The following is a 27,939-nucleotide window of genomic DNA, read 5'->3' on the forward strand; positions in this document are numbered from 1 at the left end:
GAAATGTTACCCATGTTTAGTTTTCAAAGACAAAGATCGGACTGCCATTGGTCAGAAATGGTGTAGGATCTCCTGCTTTTAGGCGAGGGGGTTGGACTAGATGACCTCTAATGGTGCCTTCCCAACTCTGGTTAATCTGAGATTAAAACCAATCCTGGAAGGAATTAAAGCGTGCAATTTTTTTTGGGAGATGCTTGACTGATGCTTCCCCTGACGAATTTCTGCCTGCCTGCTAGAGTCTTCTCATTCAAGCCTCTTTTTCCTATTTTTTTCCTCCCCCTCATTCCTATTCCAACGTGGGCCTTTCCCTTTAAGAAGTGGGCGTGGCCAGAGCGTGACGAGCGCCCTGACGTCCACGCTCTCCCTCCAGGGAAAGGCCCGCCCTCCCGCTTCCCCAACCCGGAACTGCGTCCTGGTGTGGGCAGCGAGGCCCCCCGCCATCCGCTGAGGGCGGAAGCGAGCGACAGACGTGGCCCAGGCTGCCCGCGGCGATCGCCTGAAGGACCCCGACCGCTCCGAAGCCCGCGGCACCTCCACGGAGCCTTCCTTCGCCCTTCAGGACCGCGCGGGCGGAGACGCGGAGAAGCGAAACGCGGCCCTCCTGGAAAGAAAACCTCTGAAAACCCAACGGGAGGGGTTTTTAAAAATCAGGCGGCGCTTTGGACGCCCGCTCTGACTCTCTCCCCCCCCCACACACTCCCAACTGCCCCCCCACCATCACAGCTTGGCTGGCTGGCTGCACTTTTTTCTTTCTTTCTTTCTTTTTTTCTTAAGGGGTGAAAGAGGCTGCAGGAAGCCCTAGAGGTGCAGGTGAGTGGGGAGAGGGGGGGGATTTTGGAGGAGGGGGCTTGGTGCATAGAAACCCCCCCCCACCCTCCCCACTTGCCCCAACCTGCAGCTTTTGCCTGGCCTACCTTGCAGGGTGGTTGTGCAAGATCAAAAAAAAGGGGAGGGGGAGGGGGATTGGAGCTCATGCTCTCCTACCAGGGTTTTTTTTTGGGGTGGGTGGGTGGGAGAAATATGTTAGGGCAGCTGGTCCATCCACAGCCCCCCCTCCCTCCCCCAAGGCTAAATTAGAGCCCCCCCCAATTGGACTGATTTACTTGCATGGCTTGGGGGGATCTACACCCCCCTCTCAAAGTGGGGGAGGGGTCTCTGAAACCAGGATCCCCCTCCCCCAATCAGCCAGGATCTCCCTACCCCCCCCCATCCTCCATTGGCATGGTTGAACCAGAGATGCCCAAGGCCACTCAATGGTGAATGGATTTTATTTTATTTTATTTTATTTTATTTTATTATTTTATTTTATTTTATTTTATTTTATTTTATTTTATTTTATTTTATTTTATTTTATTTTATTTTATTTTATTTTATTTTATTTTATTTTTTAATTTAATTTAATAATTTAATTTAATTTATTTAATTTAATTTAATTTAATAATTTAATTTAATTTATTTAATTTAATTTAATAATTTAATTTAATAATTTTATTTAATTTAATTAATTTAATTTACAGCTGCCCACTTTCTGGAGACCATGTCTCACCCCCCCCACCCTTTAAAAAAAAGGGGGTATTCTCAGCACTGGGTTCCCACATTCTGCTAAACACCTTAAACCTCAGTTGGTTCAGCCAAATAGAAACTGGCCTGATTTTTTTGGCCCAACCTGCTAAGCAGGGAACCAAACTTCTACTATCTGGAACGAGGAAGATCCCGGATCTGCGCACTTTCCGTCGCGCTCTCAAGTCCTTTTTATTCCACCAAGCTGGCCTGGCCTAATTTTTCTCCCCTTTTTTTTCTTTTTATAATATACATTTTAATTTATATTAAATTTAATTTATATTTAAGGTAGGTAAATTGAGGACCCAGTTGTGGGGGCAATAAGCTGACTTTGTATAAATATACAAAAGGATGAAGGCTATTGCTGAGCACATTGTAAGCCGCCCTGAGTCTTCGGAGAAGGGCGGCATATAAATCAATTTTTTTTTTAAAAAAAATTGTTTTTAAATGATTGGGGTGTTTGAAATTTGTCTTGGGCCAAATGGTTTAATTCGGTTTTATTCTGCTTTTAAATTTTGTATTTATGCGTTTTACTTTGTGGCTGTTCACCGCCCTGAGTCCTTCGGGAGTAGGGCGGTATATAAATCTAATAAAACAAACGAACAAACAAACAAACAAACAATCACCCCACCATATGGTAGCAGCTTAAGAGTTACTGTAAATCCATTTGGGGAATGGTGGTGGGGGAAGTCAGGCAGGCCGCTAACCTAGATGTAGAGATACCTACATCTGTTTGTCTACCGTCCGATTTAATCTCTACCTATCGATCTATATCATCTGTATCTATCTACCTACCTACTGTTCAGTCTGTCTATCTGTATCATCTATGGATCAATCTATCATCATTCTACCCTGTTTCCCCCCCTGATAATAAGCCCAATTGGGCTTTTGAGCTCATGGCAATAAGGCCAAGCGCTTATTTCAGGGTTCAGAAAAATGTAAGACAGGGTCTTATTTTCGGGGAAACACGGTATCTATCTATCTATCTATCTATCATGTATGTATGCATCTAAATATAATATACATGTATAGCTAAGAAATATATGTAATAATATATATAGATAGATATAAAAAATCTTTGTGTCTGTCTATAATCTATGTATATATATGTCTGTCTGTCTACCTAACTATATACATAGCTATTTATCATCTCTACATGTTTGTCTATCTACCAATTTACTCTATCTATCTATCTATCTATCTATCTATCTATCTATCTATCTATCTATCTATCTATCTATCATTACCTGCCATCTACCTAGCTACTTATCATCTCTACATGTCTGTCTGTCTACCAACCTACTCTATCGATCTATCTACCTACCTACCTACCTACCTACCTACCTACCTACCTATCTACCTACCTATCTACATCTATCTATCTGTCTGTCTGTCTGTCTATCTATCTATCTATCTATCTATCTATCTATCTATCTATCTATCTATCTATCTATCTATCCATCCATCTATCTATCTACCTATCTACCTATCTACCTATCTACCTACCTATCTATCTACCTACCTACATCTATCTATCTATCTATCTATCTATCTATCTATCTATCTATCTATCTATTTATCTATCTACTATCTATCTATCTATCTATCTATCTATCTATCTATCTATCTATCTATCTATCTTATCTATCATTACCTGCCATCTACCTAACTACTTATCATCTCTACATGTCTGTCTGTCTGTCTACCAACCTACTCTATCTATCTATCTATCTATCTATCTATCTATCTATCTATCCATCCATCTATCTATCTACCTATCTACCTATCTACCTATCTACCTACCTATCTATCTACCTACCTACATCTATCTATCTATCTATCTATCTATCTATCTATCTATCTATCTATCTATTTATCTATCTACTATCTATCTATCTATCTATCTATCTATCTATCTATCTATCTATCTATCTTATCTATCATTACCTGCCATCTACCTAGCTACTTATCATCTCTACATGTCTGTCTATCTACCTACCTACTTACCTAACATTATCTATCTACCTACCAGTATCTAACTAGCTATCATCTAGCTAGCTATCATAATATAATACTGTATACATCTACATCTAAGAAATATATCAGTAATCCTATATATAGTAGACATTTAAAAAAAAAATCTCTCTTACCCTTATGGGCAGCCTGGATCGTCTACCAGGGAGTTTGGGAGTTCTCCCCAGGATCTTGGTTATTCCGAGCAGGGGGTTGGATTAGAAGACCCCGAAAATCCCTTCCAGATCTATTCTGATTGACTTTAAAAAGGGGGAAGGGGGGCGAACTTCCACTCCCAGAATTCCCCATGGCTGGCTTGGGGAATTCTGGGAGTTGAAGTCCACCCTTCTTAAAGTGTCCAAGCTTGAGACAAACTACTCCCAATTCCTTCCTGGAGAAAATGACTCTCTCTTTTTTTCCTTTCTCCACCCCAGCTCTTACCCCCTACCCTCTTATCCCGACTCCTCCCCAGCATGGCTCCCTATCCCTTCCTTGCCCTCCTCGTCTCCTTCCTCCGTTTCGTAGCCGTGGCCCCTTCCGAGACGCACTATCAGCAGGGATCGAAAGTCATGCTTTACGTCAATAAAGTGGGACCTTACCACAACCCCCAAGAGACCTACCATTACTACCAGCTCCCGGTCTGCTCGCCGACCCCCATCCGCCACAAAAGCTTGACCTTGGGGGAAGTTCTGAACGGGGACCGCATGGCCGAATCCATGTACGAGATCCACTTCCGGCAAAACGTGGACAAGAAGATCCTTTGTCAGAAGAAGCTCTCCCCGGATGAGGTAAATCCATTCGCCGTAACGGAGGCTCCGTCCCAGGCGGTACATCCCTGCTTCTGTTTCTATACAGCCAGTCCTCGGCGTGCGACCGCCGTTAAACCCAAATTCCCGTGTGGCTTATCGCAAGATGGCCGTTCAGTGAGGTCTTGCCTCACTTGGTGACTTTTCTTGCCACCGTTGTTAAGTGAATCTGGCTTCCCACGTCGCAAAAAAGGGCCTGGGACATTGCAACCGTCATAAATGCGAACCAGTCTGAATTTTGATCATGTGACAGTGGGGTGGGGGGGTGGAATGGTGCAATGGTCGTAAGGGTGAAAACCGGTCGTAAGTCACTTTTGTTGAGGACTTGTAACTTAGAACGGTCATTAAATGAATGTTGTTGGTTGAGGAATTGCCTGTATTACTTTTACATTTGTCTGAAGTGGTATAGGGTTTTGGCCCAATCACCAGGAGACGGTGAGTTCTAGTCCCACCTTTGGCATGAAATCAGCCGGGTGACTTTGGATGACAAGTCAGTCAGATCCTGTGGCAACCAACAGATCGAGCGACAAAACGCTAGGAACGAAAAAAAAAGGCCACAACCACATGATGTTAAAACAGACGTTAGAAAAGGAAGGAAAATGAGGAAGGAAGAAAAAGAGAACCAAAAAAAAACCGGTAGAGAAAATTTTAATCCGGAAGCCAAACGACCTTGTAAATCTAAATTTATCGTCGTCTCGCTGTATAAAAAAAAAAACCAGCTACGAGACAAGATATCTAAATCCTAGGAAGTAGTTAAAGCTCATGGACTGGATTTGGATAAGTAACATCTGCCATCATTAGTTACAACTCCCATCATCCTTAGGAATCCAAAGCTGGGAGTTTTACACATCAATGATTTCTAAAATATCACACGTGGCTTGCGTTTCAGCCAGATGTTGCCATGAAAAGCAAAAGAGAAAATTAGAAATCGGTGTCTTCTCAACTCAGCAACTTTGAGAAGAACGGACTTCAACTCCCAGAATCCCTTGCTAACCTAGGTATGCTGGCTAGGGAATTCTGGGAGTTGAAGTCCACCCCACTTAAAGTTCCTGAGGTTGAGAAGAGACACTCTAGCCCTTCTTCGCTAGTCTTTATGGCACATCCTTAGTGGAGAACTTTTTCCTGGTGGCTGATTTTGAGCAGGGGTCTCCGGCCACATGCTGGCTGAGGAATTCTGGGAGTTGAAGTCCGCCATCTTCAAGTTGTCAAGGTTGAGAAACACCGCTCTACCATAGACTTAATAACCTAGATATGTGGCACGCGGCGCCATATCTGTGGGCACACGAGCATTGCCCTAGCTCAGCTCCAGCACGCATGTGTGCGCCGGCCAGCTGATTTTCGGGCCTTCCGGGCCCACCGGAAGTCAGGAAACGGGCCGTTTCCAGCTTCCAGAGGGCCTCCGGGTGGGATGGAGAAGGCCATTTTCACTCTCCCCAGGCTCCTAGAAAGGCTCTGGTGCCTGGGGAGGGCGAAAAACGGGCCTTCCGATCCCACTAGAAGTTGGGAAATGGCCCATTTCCGGCCTCCGGAGGCCTCCAGGGGTGGGGATGGGGAAGGCTATTTTCGCCCTCCCCAGACTCCTAGAAAGCCTCTGGAGCCTGAGGACGGTGAAAAATGGGCCTACCGGACCCACCAGTAACCTTTTTGCCGTCGTGTGCCAAAAGCAGGGGAGCGCAGTGGGATTGTGCACACATTCGGGGGAGGGGGTCATGCAAGCATGCATGGGGGAACGGGGGGGCATTGAATTATGGATGTGGCACACGAGGGCATGACCCCCATTTTTGGCACACAACGGCAAAAAGGTTAGCCATCACTGACCTAGCTGGCTGGGGAATTCTGGGAGCTGAAGTCCACCCGTCTTCAAGATACCAAGGTTGAGGAGCACTGTTCGAGATCCATTTTCTTGATTCTTTCTCATGAATCGCTGAACTCGGAATTAAGAGAGTCGGTGGCTTCGACATCTGAAGTCCAGTGGAACCAGCAGTGGGTTTCAGATTATGTTACTACTGGTTGCGCCCGGTTCGCCCGCACTCCTGCCTTCTGCACACTCCTGTTTTTGCTCGTGCACGCGCCTTCTGCGTATACGCCCAGCTTCAAAAACATGCCTAAATAGGATGGCATAGAGCCGGGACGGATAGGCAGGCCCACCCCCGATTTCTGTTATCGGTTCAGGCGAACCGATCCGAACCAGCTGAATACCACCTCTGGGTGAAACCCATATTTTGTTTTCCTTTGTGGGTTGACTCTTCCTTCCTCCGCCACAGGTCGAGCGTCTCCGCCAGGCCATCGAGGAACTCTACTACTTCGAATTTGTGGTGGATGACTTACCGCTCCGCGGCTTTGTGGGCTACATGGAGGAGAGCGGCTTCCTGCCCCACACCCACAAGATCGGGCTCTGGACCCACTTGGACTTCTACCTGGAGTGGAACGGCGACCGCATCGTCTACGCCAACGTCAGCGTCCGTAACGTGAAGCCCACCAGCTTGGACGACATGCAGGGCGTGCTGCCCGTCGCTTACACCTACAGCGTCCATTGGTCGGAGACCAGCGCGGAGCGTCAGGGGGAACGCCGGGGAAGTCACAACGGGGACGACGGCTTCTTCCCTCACACCTTGGAGATCCACTGGCTCTCCATCATCAATTCCATGGTGCTGGTGTTTCTGCTGGTGGGCTTTGTGGTCGTCATCCTCATGCGGGTTCTCAAGAATGACCTGGCCCGCTACAACCTGGATGAGGAGGCCTCTTCGTCCTCCTCAGGAGATGACTTCGATCAAGGGGACAACGGGTGGAAGATCATCCACACGGACGTCTTCAGGTTTCCATCCTACCGCAGCCTCCTCTGCGCCGTGTTGGGCGTGGGCAGCCAGTTCCTGGCCTTGGGTACCGGCATCATCGTGATGGCCCTGTTGGGCATGTTCAACGTTCACCGACATGGGGCCATCAACTCAGCCGCCATCCTCCTCTACGCCCTGACTTGCTGTATCTCCGGTTATGTGTCCAGCAACTTTTATCGCCAGATCGGCGGCGAGCGATGGGTCTGGAATATACTGCTGACCACCAGCCTTTTCTCCGGTGAGGTTCCATCTCCCTCCAGCGCTCGGAAATGATCAACCCCCAGTTCCTTCTGGCCGGAGATCCACCGATTTTCCCTTTTCCTGTAGCCCAGTGTTTCTCAACCTCGGCAATTTGAAGACAGGTGGACTTCAATACCCAGAATTCCTCAGCAAGCTATGCTAGGTGGGGAATTCTGGGTATTGAAGTCCACCTGTCTTCAAATTGTCAAAGTTGAGAAACGCTGCTTTAGCCAAAGATAGGGACACTCTAGGCCTTCTTCCACAGTCTTTATGGCACGTTTGATTCAGAGGCCTTTTTCCTAGGGCAGAGGTGAGGAACGATGGCCAGGAATTCTGGGAGTTGAAGTCCCCAAGTCATAAAAGGGCCATTGTTCCCCACCCTTGTCCTAGCATCTAATTTGGGGGTGTGTGGGGGGGTGTCTCCTCTGCCGTGAAAACTCCCGAGTAGCGATTCTCAACCTTGGCGAGGAAGTCACCCCTCTTAAAACCTGCTGGCTGAGGAATTCTGGGAGTTGAAGTCCACCCATCTTAAAGCATGCTGGCTGGGGAATTCTGGGAGTTGAAGTCCACCCATCTTAAAGCATGCTGGCTGGGAAATTCTGGGAGTTGAAGTCCACCCATCTTAAAGATGTTGGCTGGGGAATTCTGGGAGTTGAAGTCATCAAGGTGGAGAAACACCATTATACCGTAGACTTAATAACCTAGTTACTTTCAGCTACACTCTCTTAATTATGAACTCCAACCAGTAGAGCTGGCGGTCGGGAATTATGGGGGCTGTCATCCAACTCTGTTCATCTGTTAAAAAACACCTAGAGATTATATTTTAGTTTACAACTGGGTCATGGATTTTTTTGTGTGTGTGTCCCAATACTTTTGTGAGTCAGCTTTAGAATTGTTGCTACCTTTTCCCCTTTTATGCCATCTTGCCGGAGAAAGGATAAATTACCGGTAACCCAGGGGTGAAATCCAGCAGGTTCTGGAAAACTGGTAGCGGAAATTTTGAGTAGTTCGGCGAACCGGCAAATACCACCTCTGTCTGGCCCCAGAGGGGGGTGGGAATGGAGATTTTGCAATATCCTTCTCCTGGAGTGGGGTGGGAATGGAGATTATGCAGTATCCTTCCCCTGCCAAGCCACACCATGCCCACTGAGCCACGCCCATAGAACCGGTAGTAAAAAAAAAATGAATTTCACCACTGCGGTAACCCCATCCCCCGTCCGTGCTATTCTCCGATCCCTAGACTGGATCTCCCAGCTTTTTTGGGGGATCGTCATGGGAGGAAGGGATCCATGCTTCTGCATGTGATGGTTTTTTGCAAATTGTGTGGAGAAATCCCTTTTTTTTTAATGTTCTCTCCAGGAAGGCGCCCGCACGATACGAAGAAATGGCAAAACGTTTCTGGAATGAGGAGAAATTTCCTAATTTCTGACTACTTCTAGGATCGAATAAGATTTTTGGTGTGAACAGGCAGTCCTCGACTTACAACGGTTTGTTTAGGGACCGTTCCCAGTGACAACAGCACTGACAAAAGTGATTTGGGACCATTTTTTACACTTAACGACCGTTGCAGCAAAGTCCATGAAGAAAACCAGATTCACTTAACCAATACGGCTAGAAAAGTCGTAAAATGGGACAGAACCCACCGAACAAATTTCTCGCTCAGCGACATAAAATTCCGGGCTCCATTGTGGGCGTAAATCGAGGACTATCTGTACTGAACCACCACTGTGGCGGTGCCTGTTTTATGACCACATCTTTTGCTTCATGACCAGTGCAAAAAAATAAAATAGGTGGTAAAATTAGGTTGGTTTACGACCGTTATGAATTACGATTATGATCATGACTGTGTTGTGGTTATAACCCTAGGATTACCGATATAAAATGTTTTCAATAAATAAATAATGCATCTTTTTTCGAAGACTTTATATTGGGGTACCTGAAAATGAGAGAACCGGAGAGAGTTGAATTTTCTGTCTTAATTTTACGGGACTCCGGTAGAGGTAGTCCTCGTCTTACGGCCATAATTGAGCCCAAAATGTCTCTTGCTAATCGTTAAAGTGACTTTTGCCCCATTTTTCATGCCACAGTTGTTAAGTGAATCAAGGTACAGCTGTAAAGTGAATCATGGCAGTTGTTCAGTTAAGAACACAGCTCTTAAGTAACTCTTGCTTCCCCGATAACTTTGCTGGTCAGGTGGTCGCAAAAAGGGATCGCATGACTTCGGGACACTGCCGCCGTCATAGATGCGACTCGGTTGCCAAGCGTGAAAAATTGGTCAGAAGTCCCTTTTTTCAGTGCCCGTCGTAACTTTGGTCACTAAATGAATTGTTGTAACTCGAGGACTGCCTGTAGAAGCTGTCAGAAATCCGGTGGTTTGGTTTTTTTTGGGGGGGGGGGCTATGATTCCAGCTGACGGTCTCAGGGGAGACCGTCAAGAAATCTCAGGGGCCTTATGTATAGGCTGCATGTTTGTTCCTGAGGGTTACATTGGGAGAATGGAATGGGATGGGATGGGATGGGATGGGATGGGATGGGATGGGATGGGATGGGATGGGATGGGATGGGATGGGATAGGATAGGATAGGATAGGATAGGATAGGATAGGATAGGATAGGATAGGATATAAAAATGGAATAGGATAGAAATAGAATAGAATGAATTTGAATAGAATAGAATATAAAAATGGAATAGAATAGGAATAGAATAGAATGAATTTGAATAGAATAGAATAGAAAAAATAGAATAGAACATAAAAATAGAATAGAAATAGAATAGTAGAATGAATTTGAATAGAATAGAATAGAAAAAATAGAATAGAACATAAGAATAGAATAGAAATAGAATGAATTTGAATAGAATATAGAATAGAAATAGAATAGAATGAATTTGAATAGAATAGAGTATAGAATAGAATAGAATATAGAATAGAACATAAAAATGGAATAGAATAGAATTTGAATAGAATAGAATAGAATAGAATAGAAAAAATAGAATAGAACATAAAAATAGAATAGAATAGAAATAGAATAGAATGAATGTGAATAGAATATAGAATAGAAATAGAATAAAATGAATTTGAATAGAATAGAATAGAGTATAGAATAGAATAGAATATAGAATAGAACATAAAAATAGAATAGAATTTGAATAGAATAGAATAGAATAGAATAGAATATAAAAATGGGATAGAATAGAAATAGAATAGAATGAATTTGAATGGAATAGAATAGAATAGAATAGAATAGAATAGAATAGAATAGAATAGAATAGAATATATTTAACTTCTCCCTTTTTTCTCTCACCTTTTCCCCCCAATCAAGCTCCTTTCTTCCTGACTTGGAGCGTGGTGAATTCCGTCCATTGGGCCAATGGGTCCACCCAGGCTCTGCCGGTCACCACCATCTTCCTGCTGCTGACGGTCTGGCTGCTGGTGGGCTTCCCGCTGACGGTCATCGGCGGCATCTTTGGCAAGAATCGGGCCACGCCCTTCGACGCCCCCTGTCGCACCAAGAACATCGCCCGGGAAATCCCTCCCCAGCCCTGGTACAAGTCCACGGTGGTGCATATGACTATCGGAGGGTTCCTTCCCTTCAGGTGAGAAGCAGCAAGGGGAAACAAATATGGCTGGTCCAGTGGTGGGATTCAACCGGTTTGGCTCAACCGGTATTCAGCCGGTTCGTCTGAAGCAGTATTCAGCCGGTTTGGCTCAACCGGTATTCAGCCGGTTTGTCTGAAGCTGTATTCAGCTGGTTTGGCTGAAACTGTATTCAGCCGGTTTGGCTGAAGAGGTATTCAGCCGGTTCGGCTGAAGCGGTATTCAGGTGGTTCGGACCAGTTCGGGCAAACCTGTAGTGGCGATCTGTGCCCTGGCGCTATGCCGTCCTATTTAGCCACGTTTTCTAAGCCATGCATATGCACGCGCACGCTCACATTTTCCGTGCACGGCGAACCGGTGGTAAAATTATGTGAAACCCACCTCTGGGCTGGTCCTCGACTTAACAACCCCAATTGGGAACAGAGTTTCTGTCGTGAAACAAGGTGATGGTTAAGCAAGCCCTGCCTGATTTTACAACTTTTTTAGGCCACGGTTGTTAAAGCGAATCACGGCCGTGGTTAAGCGAGTCGCGCAAATCCAGATTTCCCCCATGGGCGTTGCTTGTCGGAAGGTCGCAAATGGGGGATCAGGTGACTCTCCGACACTGCAGCCGTTGTAAAATGAACATACCAGTTGCCGAGGGTCCAAATTTAGATCGTGGGGGGGGTGTGCTGCCCCAACGGTCATCTATCCAAGGACTGGTCACCGAAAGTCATTTCTTTCAGTGCCATTGTAACTTCGAACGGTCGCTAAGCGGTTATAAGTTGAGGATAACTGTATCTCTGTGCTCCTGTGCCTTAATTTCCCTCCGTCTCTCCCTGTGTCCCGAGGATGGAACAAGGGGGACAATTTCCCCCGTCTTGCTATTGTTCTGCCCCAGCTACGAACCCCACAGAACGCAGCACACATGAAGTCTGTACACACCTTAGTTTTACTAAATTAAATCAGTCTTTTTTCAAACAAAGGCTGTTAATTAACTTTCTTAACAGCCTACAAGAATCCAAAGAGTAAATAATCGTAATCTTACTATGGTTGGCAGAAAGCCCAGAAGCAATTTGCAGAGAACTAAGATCGAGGCACGAAGGAGAGTGAACGAAGTTGTTCCCTGCAAATTGCTTCAGTCGGCGTTCCTCCTTAAATAGGCTAAGGGAGTGGCCAATTAGCCCCAAGCCTTACTCTCGAGGAGACTTCCTCCTGAGGAGCCACTCCTGCCTTTTGGCAGCTCTGTGCGTTCATGCATTGAGAAGAGGCTCCTCCTCTTCTTCCTCTTCACTTATGGGAGCTTCTGGAGGTTCTGAAGGCACTGGCTGAATCCCCGCCTCTGGCACCACATCTTCTCCAGCCTCCTCGCTGTCCGACTCGAGTGCCAGCTGCACAGGCTGCTGGCGCAGCACCACACCAGCCTCCTCGCTGTCCGAATCAGCCACCAGCTGCACAGGCTGCTGACAAGCCACAACAGTTATTTCTCGCTAGACTGTGCGTAGAGTAGTCACCCCTTCCTCATTTTAAAGCTGCATTTTTCAACCTTGGGAGCTTGAAATGTGTGGACTGCAACTTCCAAAATTCCCTGGCCAGGCTTACAATCGAGGGAGGGAAGGATAGAGAAAGAAGAGGGAGGGAGAGTGGGAAGGAAGGAAAGAAAAAAGATAGAAAAGAGGAAGGAAGATAGAAAGGATAGAGATGAAAGAGAAAAGAAGATAGAAAAGAAGAAGGAAAGGGAGGGAGGGAGGGAAGAAAGGGGGAAAAAAGGAGGATGAGAGAGGGAAGGAAAGAAAAGAGGAAGGAAGGAAGGACTAGAAGGGGGAGAAAGGAAAAGAAAGGAAAGGAAGGAGAGGGGAAGGAAGGATAAAGAAAGAAGGGGAAGGAAGGAAGAAGAGGAAGAAGGAAAGGGAAAGAGGAAGGAAAAAGGAAGGAAGAGAGGGAAAGGAAAGGGAGAGGAAAAAAGGAGAAAGAAGGAAAGAAGGAAGGGGGAGAAAGGAAGGAGGAAGGAAAGAAAGCTAGAGAAAGCAAAGGAAGGAAGGAAGGAAAGGGAGGGAGAAGGAAAGGAAAAGAAAGCAAAGGAAAGTGAGAGGAAGGAAAAAGGAAGGGAAAGAAAGGAAAGGAAAAAAGGATAGAGAAAGGAAGGAAGGAAAAAGGGAGGGAGAAGGAAAGGAAAAGAAAGGGAGGGGGAGGAAGGAAAGGGAAAAGGGAGGGAGAAGGAAAGGAAAAGAAAGGGAGGGGGAGGAAGGAAAGAAGGAAAAAGGGAGGGAGAAGGAAAGGAAAAGAAAGGGAGGGGAAGGAAGGAAAGAAGGAAAAACAGAAGGAGAAGGAAAGGAAAAGAAAGGGAGAGGGAGGAAGGAAGGCTGTCTGTCTGTCACAGTGGGATTATGAAGCTGGGATGTTGCGGGAAATGGTGAACCCTGGCTGAGGAATTCTGGGAGTTGAAGTCCTCACACCTTCAAGTTGAACAAAACACCCTTTCGGACACGCGGAAGATGCCCTCCAAGCCCGACTCACCCGTTTCCCTCTTTTCCTCCCGCAGCGCGATTTCGGTGGAGCTCTACTACATCTTCGCCACCGTCTGGGGCCGGGAGCAGTACACCCTGTACGGCATCCTCTTCTTCGTCTTCGCCATCTTGCTGAGCGTCGGGGCCTGCATCTCCATCGCCCTCACCTACTTCCAGCTCTCGGGCGAGGACTACCGCTGGTGGTGGCGTTCCATCCTGAGCGCGGGCTCTACCGGCCTCTTCATCTTCCTCTACTCCGTCTTCTACTACACCCGTCGCTCCAACATGTCCGGCACGGTGCAGACGGTGGAGTTTTTCGGCTACTCGCTGCTGACGGGCTTCGTCTTCTTCCTCATGCTGGGCACCATCTCCTTCTTCGCTTCCCTCAAGTTCATCCGTTACATCTACGTCAATCTGAAGATGGACTGAGCGGCCCCTTTTTCGTGGCTCCTCGTGGCTCGGGCGGACGTGGTCGGTCCACGGTCCTCCACACCTTTCCAGCTGGCATCTCCGCCGAGCTCCAGTGGGCAGGGGGAAACAACATCGGCTATTTATGATTGGTTCCTTTCTCGGCTGGCGTTTGGGAGGGCGTCCCCCGCTTACCGTCGTGGCCCTCGCTCAGCGGCCACCAAAGCGGGACAGGAGCAGCCTTACATTCTCTCCTGCTGGTCAGGACAAGTCGCCAATCGGCGATCCTCCGACGAGTCGAGTCTAGCCAATCGAATACCTTCCTCCCTTTTACCTTTTTAAAGTGAAAACTGCCTTGAATTCGATTGTTCGGGTTTTTCTTCTTCTTGGCAATTGGTAGAAACGGGAACCTTTTAAGATTTTTCCATTTTTCCCGGCTGACAATATGAGCAGCTCAATGGATTAGAAGCTACAACTGCTTTCACACAGATTATTTTTATTATTCTTTTTCCCCCTGCTGACTGTATCCTCAATTCAACAAATAGAAGCTTCATTTAGTTCACCACACCTAATTCCTAGATATTTAATTATTTTTCTCCTGTTGATTATCAAATCCCAAGATATTTTTATCATTATTTTCCCCTGCTGACTGTATCCTCAGTTCAACGGCTAGAAACTGCATTTAGTTCACCACACCTAATTCCTAAATATTTCAATATTTTTTCCCCCTGTTGCTTATCAGTTAGAAGCTACCTTTCGTTCAATATACACATTTCTGGATATATATATTTTTTTCCATCAGTTCAACAGATAGAAGCGACAACTGGCTCAAACACTTATTTCTACACATATTTTTTTGTTTCATTTCCCCTCCATTATCCAATCAATTCAATGGATTAAAAACTACACATGTTCCTAAATATTTTATTTTATTTTTCCCCCGCTGATTATCTGATTCCTTGGTCCGATACACATTTCTAAATATTTTATTATTCTTTTCCCTGCTGATTGTATCATCAGTTCAAACGGATAGAAGCTGCAACAGGTGCGACGCACGTTTCTAGATATTTTATTATTTTTACCCCCCGCTATTTTTTAAAATGATTATTATTTTTTATCACCCTATAATCAGTTCAACAGGTAAAAAAAACTACATTCGGTTCAACACACGTCCCTTTCTTCTAATGCATTCCCTCTTTCCCCCAGACCATTCAGAAAACGTGAAAATATTTTCATCTCGTTTTCCCCTTTTTTATTTTTTCCAGAGTTCTTGTTCAGGTTTCAGGAAGAGATCCCAGCCAACCATAAACAGGCATTTTCAAATCTGAAATAACATAGAGAGAGAGAAAGGATCAACAGGCTGATGTCACACAGGTCAAACTAGATCCCAATAAGCCAAGCGACGGGTTCGAAGTGCCGGATTCGGGAGAAATTGGCTTGTTTGGGGCAAACCCTAACCCTTAGGGGAGCTGACACCATCCAGAATATTTTGAGTTTCATACCGTTAGGGCGGATGGGAATTGTAGTCCCGGAGCTACAGAGATTTCTTTCAACCAGGTACCGTTTTTGGCAAACAGAAATAAAAACCGCGCTTTCTCACGACGGAGGAAGTTGGGAGATTCCCGTGAAATTTGAGGGGGGGGTGGGGGCTGCATCCAAATCATAATTAACCTGATTACTTCACACCCGTCTCATCGGTGATTTACCCTTGATAAATAAATAAATAAAATAATAAATAAATAAATAAAATTCATTTATCCCGTGCAACTTTTTAAGGGTTCATCGATGAGATGGGTGGAAGGAATCGAGAGAATTATCTTCAGGGATCTATACAAAGGATTTGGGGGGCAATGTTTGTTTTTTTTTCAAATTTGGGAAGGGTAAGTTGGGTGGGACTTCAACTCCCAGAAAGCTGGGGAATTCTGGGAGTTGAAGTCCCACCCATCTTACCCTTCCCAAGTTTGAAAAACTCTAGTGGATCTCTGTTGTTGAATCGGTAAATGAAATCATTTGTCCTCAATCCTGCAAATTTTTCACTCTATTCCCGCCAAAATATTTTCCTTCTTCTTCCCCTCCTTTGTACAATAGTCACCAGGTGTCCCTCATACAGGTGAGAGCCATCCTCCCCATCTCTTCCCCACCTGGCTAAAGAAAATATATATTATATTAAGCGGGGAGGGGGGGGGAGGGAAAGAAGTATATATAAGGAATTATGTATATTAGCAAAGGGTTGAAGTTGGATTATTTTTTAATTTGACGTCTCGGTTTCGCGTTTCTTTTTACAGATCTTAAAGTTAAATTTTATTAATAAAAAGGAAATGGAAAAAAAACAACAACCCACGTCTCCGTGCCGATTCTGGGTATATTCTCCTTGAGACTTCTACCTTTCGACCAATAGTTGTTAAAAATCCATTATCGGTGCTTCTTAAAACGGGGGAATGCTGGGAGATGAAGTCTATCCGATGTTTTAAAATCACCACGGGTGATAAAACGCCGCTAATACAGGTAGTCCTCGACTTAACGACCACAATGGAGCCCAACATTTCTGCGGCTAAGCAAGACGGGTTGTTCGGTGAGCCTTGCCCCATTTTACGACCTTTCTTGCCTCCGTCGCTAAGAGAATCCCTGCCGCTGTTAAGCTAGTACAGGAGTCAGCAACCTGCGGCTCTGGAGCCGCATGTGGCTCTTTCACCCCTCTGCTGCGGCTCCCTGTCACTCAAAATATGCGTCACCACCGCCAATGTGCAACACCCGCCGGGACGCGATTTATTGAGCTTTTCAACCTCTGGTAGGCCAACCATGGATAAATCCAAGAAAAGAAAAATTTCAGAAGAAAACGGAACGTTTAATTCAATTACATATGCTAGTTTTGTGGCCGCTCAAGAAATCGTCAGGCATGGAAAGGGTTTTGTGACTCCCGGTGTTTTCTTTTCTGTGGGAAATGGGTCCAAATGATTCTTTGAGTGTTTAAGGTTATAGACCCCTGAGCTAGTAAGACAGTTTTTGAGTGAATCCCCCGTTGGCTTTGCTTGCCAAGATGGCCGCCAAAGGGGATCACATGACCCCGGGAATACTGCGACCGTCATAAATATGAATCCGTTGCAGAGCGTCTGAATTTTGATCCCATGACCAGGGGAAAGCTCCCACAGTCGTCAAGTGTGAAAAACAATCCCGAATCACTTTTTTCCAACGCCGTTATAACTTCCATCAGTCCCTAAAACGTTGTAACTTGAGGACTTTCATGTATAGTAGTGGCCAAAATTGTGGAAACCTTTTGGGAAAAGTCGTATTTTCTAAAACTAGCTAATAACACCACTTTTTTTTTTTTTTTGGAGTAGCACCATAAAATTATCTATCAGTGGAAAGATAATTTAATCAAGAATATAGTGCAATAACTATTATGAAGGATTTGCTATTAGAATAGCAGCTACGGTATAAAGAAGAAAAGTGAAACACGTAGAAAAAAATGAGATCTACAAAAATGATCCCCATGTCAGTTAATCCTTAGTTGGGTAATCTTTAGCATGAATGACGGCCTTACAACGTCTTCCCATGGAGGGAACCAAGTCTTTTAGTTCTGCAGCTGTTCTAATGTGAAACCAAGATTGAATGATGGCTTCTATTAACCGGGTTTTATTGCCGGGTCGCTTCTGACTAACCAGTTTCTTTCGTCGGCTCCCTAGATTTTCAATTGGGTTCAGGTCTGGGCTAATCCCAGGCCATTCCAGCACCGGAATCGGATTATCTTGAAATTCCCACTAAAAAAGTGGCGTTATTAGCCATCCAACCTCAAAAATACACTTTTCCCAAAAGGGTTTCCACAATTTTGGTCACGATTGTATTTGTAGAGTTGTCGGACATTAAAATCGTGGTTACGTTTTTTTTTTAAATTTAATTTAATTTAATTTAATTTAATTTAATTTAATTTAATTTAATTTAATTTAATTTAATTTAATTTAATTTAATTTAATTTAATTTAATTTTAATTTTAAATTTGTATACCGCCCTTCTCCCTGAGGACTCAGGGCGGTGAACAGCCAAGTAAAAACATCAAGTACAAATATTAAAATACAGTTAAAATATATATATATAAATTTGGCCCCATTAATTAAAAACAATAAACAAAATAGTCTTTATTTACATTTTCCATTAAAAAGAGAAAACAACACATCATATAAATAACACACAAAACACAAGACAATATAACACTATATTGGCCACGACTGTATTTGTAGAGTTGTCGGACATTAAAATCGTGGTTACGTTTTTTTTTTAAATTTAATTTAATTTAATTTAATTTAATTTAATTTAATCCCGAGGGCTCGGTAGAGCTTCCATGCCCAGCTGCAGTCTACCTGAGTCCCTTTCATCAAGGGGGGGGAAGAGCCCTCAGAAGGGAAAATGAAAATTATCCGGGCTGCTCCCCCACAACGGAGTCCAAACAAAAATTTGTAGACGGGCAATTGCAACGACAGTGCCATGCAGAAAAAAATCGCACGCTTTAAATCTTTGGGTGAAATAAAATTGGGCTCGCCTGCCCACTCAGTCAAAGAGGAAAGCTATCTTTTAGAAGCAGATGCCTCTGAACATGCGCAGAGGGCTTTCTCTGACCGGCCTCCCACCCCTGGGAGCTTGGTTGGGTGGTTGCTGCGAGTCCTCATTGGGCCTCCAACCAACCCCATAAAAGAGGAAAGACACAGATGTATCTAACAGAGAAGATGCCTCTGAACATGTGCAGAGTGCTTTTCCCTCCCTTCTCTGGGTGGTTGCTGCGAGTCCTCATTAGGCTCATTCTCCAAACCCATAAAAGAAAAAAAGACTTAGATGTATTCCCCTATCTAAGGAATGCCTCTGAACATGTGCAGAGTGCTTTTCCCTGCCTGAGTGGCCTCCCTTCCCAGGGTGGTCGTAGTGAATCCTCATTGTGCTCATCCTCCAACCCCATTGAAGAGGAAAGAAACAGATGTATGCCCCTAAGGAAGAATCAGATGCCTCTGAACATGTGCAGAGTGCTTTTCCCTGCCTGGCTTCCCTTCTCAGGGTGGTCGCAGTGTGGGCTCATCTTCCAACCCCACAAAAAGAGGAAAGAAATAGATGCATATCAACCTGTCTAATAAAGGGGGGGGGGAGCAGGTGCCTCTGATCATGTGCAGAGTGCTTTTCCCTGCCTGGCCTCCCTTCTCAGGGTGGGTCGCAGTGGATCCTCATATCGGGCTCAACTTCCAACCCCATAAAAAGAGGAAAGAAATGCATATCCGCCTATCTAATAAGGGGGGAAAAAAGCAAGTGCCTCTGATCATGTGCAGAGCGCTTTTCCCTGCCTGAGTGGCCTCCCTTCCCAGGGTAGTCGCAGTGAGTCCTCCAGCCCCATATAAGAGGAATGGCACAGATGTATGCCCCTAAGGGAGAAGAAGATGCCTCTGAACATGTGCAGAGTGCTTTTCCCTGCCTGAGTGGCCTCCCTTCCCAGGGTGGATTGAGTGGGTCGCCGTGGGTCCTCATATCGGGCTCATATTCCAACCCCACAAAAAGAGGAAAGAAATAGATGCATATATGCCCCTATCTCATAAGGGGGGGGAGCAAGTGCCTCTGAACATGTGCAGAGTGCTTTTCCCTGCCTGGCCTTCCCTTCCCAGTGTGGATTGCAGTGAGCCCTCATCGGGCTCATCTTCCAACCCCACAAAAAGAGGAAAGAATAGATGCATATCCCCCTATCTAATAAGGCGGGGGGGGAAGCAAGTGCCTCTGAACATGTGCAGAGTGCTTTTCTCTGCCTGGCCTTCCCTTCCCAGGCTTGGCTTGGCTTTTGGTGGGCGGTTGCAGTACGTCCTCCTCACCTGAACGGCGCTAGAGGCGCGCGCTCTTCCGGTTTCCCCTTCTACTACTACTATCCCCGCCCTCCCTCCACCCCCTTTCCGGAAGCCGCGTCTTGTCTGCTCCACATGTGTTGAGAGTTGAAGCAACTGCAGGCTGCGCTCCGGCCGGGCAGTCCTCCGCCTTCCTCGCCCCCGGGGACTGTGGGGCGTCCCCTTTTTCCATGCCGGCCTTCCCTCGTTCCCCCCCTCCGCCTCTCCTCTCCTCTCTCGCAGCCCCATGGCAGCCCAGCAGCTGGAGCAGATCCTGGCGCTCTTGCTGCAGCCTGACAATGCCGTCATCCAACAGGTAGAGCGGGGAGGTGGGAGGGGGGGAAAGAAAGGATTGGATGGGGAGCCATTGCAATGGGAAAGGAAGGGGGCGGGGCCTGGCTTTCGGGGGGCGGGGCCGGGAGAGTGGTGAGAGGAGAAGTCCTCGATTTACGACGGCCTCATTTAGTGACCCGAGTTACGACCTCGGGGTGGGGAGGAGGGGCTTGTTTGTGATCGTTTTTTGGCCCCACCCCTCTTAACGACCGTCTTGGCTGATTGGTTCTCGTTTTATTGCAGCTGATTTGATTGGCTTGCTTCTTTTAGCATCGTAAGGACCGTATCATCCCGAAGTCTTGGGTCTTACGATTTTTGAGGAGTGCGTTTTATTTTTAAAATTTCAATCGTTTTTATATATATATATATATATACTGTTCTTTTTTTTCATAGGTCTATATGTGGAGGAATGAGTTTTATTTTTAAAATTTCAATGGTTTTTTTATTCATTTCTTATTAAGATATTGGGCACGGTGTGACCATCTCCGCCATACACACTAAAACATAAACCAAATATCATGTGTGTATATATATATATATATATATATATGTTTTCTCAGGTTTTCGCGGGTGTTTGTATGTAGGTCTTTGGTTATTCGGGTTTTCTCCCACGTAAAATTGGAGGTTTATTGGCAACGTTTCGACGAAGTCTCATTCGTCATCTTCAGGCTGGTGTTCTCGGCTTCGTGCTTCTAGGAGCAATGTGAAGCACGAAGCCGAGAACACCAGCCTGAAGATGACGAATGAGACTTCGTCGAAACGTTGCCAAGAAACGTCCAATTTTACGCGGGAGAAAACCCGAATAACCAAAGACCTACCTACATATATATATATATATATATATATATATATATATATATATATATATATATATATATATATATATATATATATATACAGAGACACTCTTCAAACATTACTAATTATATATAATTATTCTACCTAATGTAATATATTTACATATATGTAATATATGTAAATTTATATTACATCACATTTCGGGTTTACACATATATATTACATCACATTTCGGATTTACAAATCCTGGTTAATTCCTGCTCCAAGTCCCACCTCTTAGTTCCATTCGTTGGTAAAATCTATTCTATTCTGTATTCTATTATGATCCACCGAAGACCAATTCCTTGTGTGTCCAATCACACTTGGCCAATAAAGAATTCTATTCTATTCTGTATTCTATTCTCTGTTCTCTTTTTTATTCTATTCTCTATTTTATCCTCTATTAATTCTATTCTGTTATATTCTATTCTCTATTCTCTCTCCTCCTCTCTTCTACTATTCTACTCTATTCTCTATTTTATTCTATTCTCTATTAATTCTATCCTATTCTATTCTCTCTTAATTTTGTTCTGTATTCCATTCTATTTTCTATTCTAGTCTATTCTATTCTCTATTCTCTTTTTTATTCTATTCTCTATTCTATCCTCTATTAATTCTATTCTATTCTATTCTATTCTATTCTATTCTATTCTATTCTCCTCTTCTCTTCTCTTCTCTTCTCTTCTCTTCTCGTCTTGTCTCGTCTCGTCTCGTCTAAGTTCAGACGCTTGTCCATGGGCATTATTCTCGCCCAGAATTCACATTGCAAAATGAGACGTTCCTTGAGTGACTTTTGCCTCAGTTTACAACTTTCCCGCCAGCTTGGTTTACGTGAATCCCCGCCGTTGTTAACTTAGCTGCGCGGCTACCAGTTTTTACGATGGATTGGTTAGGAGGTGATTAAGGACACTATGATTCCCTGGGGGAAGAACCTCGGATTTTCTCCAAATCTGGATAAATGGGATGAGATATGGAATAGGAATATGAAACTTACTTTGTCAACTCCCTACAAGGAAAATATTTATAAAATGGTCTATCGTTGGCATATCCCCCCGGCAAGAATCGCAAGAATGTTCCCAGGAGATTCTCCAGCATGCTGGAAGTGTGGGAATGGTAGTGGGACATACCACCACCAATGGTGGACGTGCCCCAAAGCAGGCAAATATTGGTCGAAGGTTCGGAACTGGATAGTGGAAATTACAGGATATAATATAGAGCTGATACCAGAGATTTTTTTTTATTAGGAATGAAACCAGACAAAATAACTAAGGAAAAATGGTATTTGATCCTCCACATCACTACTGCAGCTAGAATGGAAAAACGAATTAATACCCACAGAAAATAAATTGATTTGGAAAATTACAGAATGCACAGAGGCAGACCGGTTAATGAAATTACTTAGGAACCAAAAAGATTCTGATTATTACAAATGTTGGAATTTATGGTATAATTGGGTGAAAGAAAAGAGAGGGAAATGAAATGGATTGTATTAGTAATATAGGCACAGATTTGTGTACGTTCAGGGTGGATAAAAATCAATGATTTTTTTTAAAAAATCAAAAAAATCAGATTTTTTTTTTAAAATCGGATTTTTTTTTATTTAAATCAGATTTATTTTATTTAAATCGGATTTATTTTAATAAAAAACTTTTGGGGTAAAAATCTATCGTAAGATAGTTTTCTATTTAAGATACATAAATAATTTAGTTTATTCAGCATGAAATGGAGCTTAGTTATGTAGCGTGAGGCTGTATATTCTGCAACACTGGGACTATCGGTGAGTCAACAGTGGGTCAAAGGAGTAGCAGAGATGACAGTTGCTCTTTAAAAATTATGATTTAAATCGAGTTGATTTAAATTAAGCCTTTTTACTAGTGATTTAAATCATGATTTAAATTGTGATTTCAATCAACTCGATTTAAATCAAATCCACCCTGTGTACGTTAGTTGCAATAACCTTGTATGCATATATGTAAAGTATTGTAGTTTTAAAAATGAAACTAAACTTTATTTAAAAAGAAAAAAGAAAAACCTTAGCCGCGCGGTTCTTAAGGGATATCCGGCTTCCCTGTGAGCTTGAGCTGGTCGGAAAGTTGCAAAATGGGATCGTGTGACTCTGGGACATCTGCGACCTTCGTAAATGCAAGTCACTTCTCAAGCATCCCAATGCAAATCGCGCGACCACGGGGACGCCGCGAGGGTCGTAAGTGTGGAAAAATGGTCCTACGTCACTTTTTTCAGTGCCCTTGTAACTTTGAAGGGGTTGATCTGTCCCTGTCCACACACACACACAAACACAGCCAGCCGAGGGTTAAGGAAACACTTTGGAACGCACCCAGTTTCTTTATCTCCAACTTGGCAGCGATAGACACACCGTCTGCCAAGTGCCTTTATTTTCACAGAAAAACAGAAAGACAAATACTCAGCTTCCAAATGTCCGACAACAATAAATCTTTCTCTCCGCAGTTCCGAACGAGGCTTTAGTGACTATCCAAGGTTAGTTTTGTTCATCACAAGGATCACTGACCACCACCCTCTATTATATAGTCTCTGGGGTGTGGTCCATGACTCAGTTCTAATCCCTAGCACGCCTCCTGAGCTGCTGCAGTCGTTTATCACGCCTTCGGAGGCGTGCGTCCAGGATTGATGTTTCTCCGTCACTCTGATCCGAGCCACCTGTCTCCCTGCTAATCTCCTCTCCCTCGACCGGCACCTGGGACAGTGCCAGAGGGGAGGGGCCTGGAGAGGGAGGCCTGGCTGACTCCTCTTCCTCATGCTCGGAGCTTTCTTCCTCCAATGGGACAGGCTCAGAGGGCGGGGCCACAACAGGGGTCTCTAAATGAACCGTTGTAAGTCGAGGACTACCTGTATTGGGGGGGGGCAGATTTAACCCTTTGCTGCCTGTTCTTCTATCCTATCAGGCAACGGCTCAGCTGAAGGAAGTACTGAAGCAGCCGGCAGCCCTTTCCCATCTCTGCCATGTAATGACACATTCACAAGATCCTCAGGTAAGTTACAACAAGCTCAGCCAGGTGAGAGGGGTCTCAAACTCAAGCTTTTAAACGGGTGGGCTGCTTGGGGTTTGCAAGAGTTCGGGAGAACCTCTAGCTAAGACTCTTTTTAAAAAAAAAAAGTTTTTATTAGGTATTTTACATTTTAAAATCAAAAACACCATAACAAAAGAAATACAAAAAGGGGACAAAAAGAACATACACATACCTCAAAGGCTAAAATTCAAAACTAACATCATTTATTTACAATTTTACAACTTTCCGCATCGACGTTTGTCTTTATGTTTAAATTCCATCTTCCGAAACCTTCTCTTATTTTTGTACGCCCGTAATTTAACATTTTTTGTTCGCTCCTCAGGGTGCCGTCGGCCTCCTCAGGGTGCCGTCGGCCAGACAATGCCGGCTGGCGACCCCCAGGAGGAGAGCCTTCTCTGTGGTGGCACCTACCCTATGGAACAATCTACCCCCAGAGATACGAGTGATCTCCGACCTCCGGACTTTTCGTTGGGCCCTAAAAACTTATTTTTTTCAGTTAGCCGGTCTGTCTTGATTTTAGGGTTAGTTTTAAAATTTTAATATTGATTTTAAATTGACAAGTTTTAAATTACGGGCCAAATTTATAAATTATTTTAACTCTATTTTTAACTATAATGTTATGTATAGATGTTTTTATTTTGGCTGTTCACCGCCCTGAGTCCGAAAGGAGAAGGGCGGTATAGAAATTTGAATAATAATAATAATAATAATAACATTTTTTGTGAGCAGGATTGTTACATCTATTTATATCCAGTGTATGAATGCCGAATTTCAGTTTATATTCTTATTTCTTAAATTTGATTTCTATTTTCTAACCAGGTGTAAAACCTGCTCCACACTTTGTAATAGTCCGAGTCATCTCTTTCTTTGATCTCCATTGTTAATTTATCCATTTCAGCGCATTCAAGTAAGGCTTGGAGATGATTGGTCCCCTCCCATAAGCCATAAAAGAGAAGCGAATGGGACGTGAGCTTTTGCAGGAAGCAGTTTGTTCATCCGGCCGATTCTAGAGTTGAAACTTCTGTTTGTGACTCTGTGCCAAGTTTGGCCTTGTCCTGCGTCTGGAAATTAGCTCTTTGGCAGCGTTCCACGGGAGATAAGTGGCTGTGGATAACCTTCCTCTGAAAGACTGTTTATCAAGACTTGCGGACTGTAAATGAAAGCAATTTACAGCCGTAGGAATTAAAGAGGTTTGCCGGGACTAAGTTTGTGCTGTTTTAATTTCTAAGGAAGCTTAGAACAGCTTGGGCTTATTTCTACATTCAGCTGTGCGCAGTGTGGCTTTTTCCCTGCCGAAGCCCCCCCTTTTTTTTAATTCTCAAAAATCTGCTGGTTTGGTCCTTTCCCCTCCGCAGCCTTACCGTTCTCTCTCTCCTTCCTCCTTTCTCAGATCCAGCAGTTCGCCGCCGTGCTGCTCAGACGGCGGCTGAGCAAACACTGGAAGAAAATTGGCGCAGCAGATCAAGATATGTAAGTCCAGAAAAGAACAATCCGCTATTATGAATTGTAATGAATTACGATTTATCGCACGGCCAGCCAGAGGTTGAGACCGGATATGTGTTCTGCCCCGGCTACGGACCCCAAAGAACGCAGCACACACAAAGTCTGTACAAACCTTAGTTTACTAAATTAAATCAATCTTTTTCAAACAAAGGCTGTTAATTAACTTTCTTGACAGCTTACAAGAATCCAAAGAATAAATAACCGTAATCTTACTAGGGTTGGCAGAAAGCCCAGAAGCAATTTGCAGGAAAACTGATAAGAAAACTAAGATTGAGGCGCGAAGGAGAATGAACAAAGTGATTCCCTGCAAATTGCCTCAGTTGTCGTCCTTCCTTAAATAAGCTAAGGGAGTGGCCAATTAGCCCCAAGCCTTACTCTCGAGGAGACCTCCTCCTGAGGAGCCACTCCTGCCTTTTGGCAGCTCTGCGCGCCCGGGCATCGAGAAGAGGCTCCTCCTCTTCTTCCTCTTCACTTAAGGGAGCTTCTGGAGGTTCTGAAGGCCCTGGCTGAATCCCCGCCTCTGGCACCACATCTTTTCCAGCCTCCTCACTGTCTGACTCGATTGCCAGCTGCACAGGCTGCTAGCGCAGCACCACACCAGCCTCCTCGCTGTCGGAATCAGCTACTAGTTGCACAGGCCGCTGACGGGCCACAACAATATGGCCGCCTTGACCTCCTATCCCAGGGGGTGTCTGTAGCCCAGCCCTGCGGGCCAGATCCGGCCGACAGGATGCTTAAATCTTGCCCTGGAAACAGGGCGCTTAGCTAAGGACTGGCCCATGATACCTCTGCCGGCGAAAACCCTCCTGAGCTCTGTTTTCGTTGGCAGAGGGTTGCAGGAGGCCGTCGCAGCCGAAAACGGAACTTGGGAGCCCGTTTTCGCTGGCAGAGCGCTCGGGCCACCACAGACCCAAAGGGGTTCAGCAATGTGACTTACTAAGCTAAGAGGGTGTATTTTTATTTCAGAATTAAAACCTCCCCCCCCCCAAATCTTGTCTCTTTCAGGCTGAAGTCCCTGGTGCTAAACAGCTTCCAACAGCAGACAGAGTGAGTACTCCTGCTCGGGGAGGCTCTTGTGGGAGGGGGGCTGTTAGTTCCCCCGTCTCTCTCTCTCTCTCTCCCCCCTCCCCGGCCTCTCCTCCCCCAAAGATAAACCGTCTTTTCCAGCCATAAAGCCTCCCTGGGCTTAGCCCAGCTGGCGGCCGTCATCCTGAAGAACGAGACCTTGGAGAAATGGCCCCAGATGCTTCAGAGCATTCAGCACGGGGCCCGCTCCCGAGACCCCGACAAGTGCCAGGTGGGTCAGGACGGGGAAGGGAGGGAAGCGTCTCGGGGTCCCCTTTGAATCCCCCATCGGTCCCCCACCTCTGTCTGTCTGTCTGTCTACTTACTCTGTCCGTATATCTATCCATCCATCTATCTATCTATCTATCTATCTATCTATCTATCTATCTATCTATCTATCTATCTCTATATTTATATTTATATTTATATTTATATTTATATTTATATTTATATATATCTTATCTATCCCTCCCTCCCTCCCTCCCTCCCTCCATCTATCTCTCTCTCTATCTATCTATTCATCTATCTTCTATCTATCTATCTATCTATCTATCTATCTATCTATCCTACCATCTACCTACCTATCATCTATGTATTCTCTCTCTCTAATCTATCTCTATCCATCCATATCAATATCTATCTATCGATCGATCTATCTATTTATCTATCTATATTTATATTTATATATATATCTATCTATCTCTTATCTATCCCTCCCTCCCTCCCTCCATCTATATCTATCTATCTAATCTATCTATCTATCTATCTATCTATTCATCTATCTTCTATCAATCTATCTATATCTATATTTATATTTATAAACTATTTTTAGAATAGTTTGTAATTTATATTTATATATCTATCTCTTATCCATCCATCTTTCTATCTATCTATCTATCTATCTATCTATCTATCTATCTATCTATCTATCTATCTATATCTATATATTTATATATCTATCTCTTATCTATCCCTCCCTCCCTTCCTCCCGTCTATCTCTCTGTCTCTCTCTTCCTCCCTCCCTCTCTCTCCCTCCCTCCCTTTCTCCTTCTATCAATCTATCCATCTATCTATCTGTCTATCTATTCATCTATCGTCTATCAATCATCTATCTATATCTATATTTATTATATATCTATCTCTTTATCCCTCCCTCCCTCCCTCCATCTATATCTTTATTTATATATCTATCTCTTATCTATCCCTCCCTCCTTCCATCTATCTATCTATTCATCTATCTTCTATCAATCTTCTTTCTTTCTTTCTTTCTTTCTTTCTTTCTTTCTTTCTTTCTTTCTTTCTTTCATTTCCCACCTTCATTATTTTTACAAATAGCTCAAGGCGGCAAACATACCTAACGATACTC

General features: G+C 44.4%; 2 protein-coding genes across 3 annotated transcripts in view; both read left to right on the plus strand.

The window, feature by feature from the left end:
* The first annotated feature begins 517 nt into the window (after window positions 1-517).
* TM9SF1 (transmembrane 9 superfamily member 1) lies at window positions 518-14,302 on the plus strand. Its single transcript, XM_087891656.1, has 5 exons — window positions 518-810; window positions 4,008-4,361; window positions 6,644-7,451; window positions 10,774-11,047; window positions 13,570-14,302. The coding sequence occupies exons 2-5, from the start codon at window positions 4,047-4,049 to the stop codon at window positions 13,961-13,963; spliced, it is 1,791 nt and encodes a 596-aa protein (XP_087747782.1). The 5' UTR covers window positions 518-810; window positions 4,008-4,046; the 3' UTR covers window positions 13,964-14,302.
* A 5,518-nt stretch (window positions 14,303-19,820) lies between these two features.
* IPO4 (importin 4) overlaps window positions 19,821-27,939 on the plus strand; it is a 45,473-nt gene continuing 37,354 nt past the window's right edge. The window contains exons 1-5 of one of the 2 annotated variants that reach the window (XM_087891657.1): window positions 19,821-20,104; window positions 23,880-23,966; window positions 25,396-25,475; window positions 26,514-26,555; window positions 26,676-26,805. In XM_087891657.1, the coding sequence (XP_087747783.1) occupies window positions 20,036-20,104; window positions 23,880-23,966; window positions 25,396-25,475; window positions 26,514-26,555; window positions 26,676-26,805 (408 nt within the window). In that variant the 5' untranslated portion in view covers window positions 19,821-20,035. The remainder of the gene's footprint in view (window positions 20,105-23,879; window positions 23,967-25,395; window positions 25,476-26,513; window positions 26,556-26,675; window positions 26,806-27,939) is intronic. The other variant, XM_087891658.1, reaches the window with a different exon arrangement.

Source organism: Pantherophis guttatus, chromosome 4 (genome assembly GCF_059756535.1).
Source record: "Pantherophis guttatus breed Tessera chromosome 4, ASM5975653v1, whole genome shotgun sequence".
Lineage (NCBI taxonomy): Eukaryota > Metazoa > Chordata > Lepidosauria > Squamata > Colubridae > Pantherophis > Pantherophis guttatus.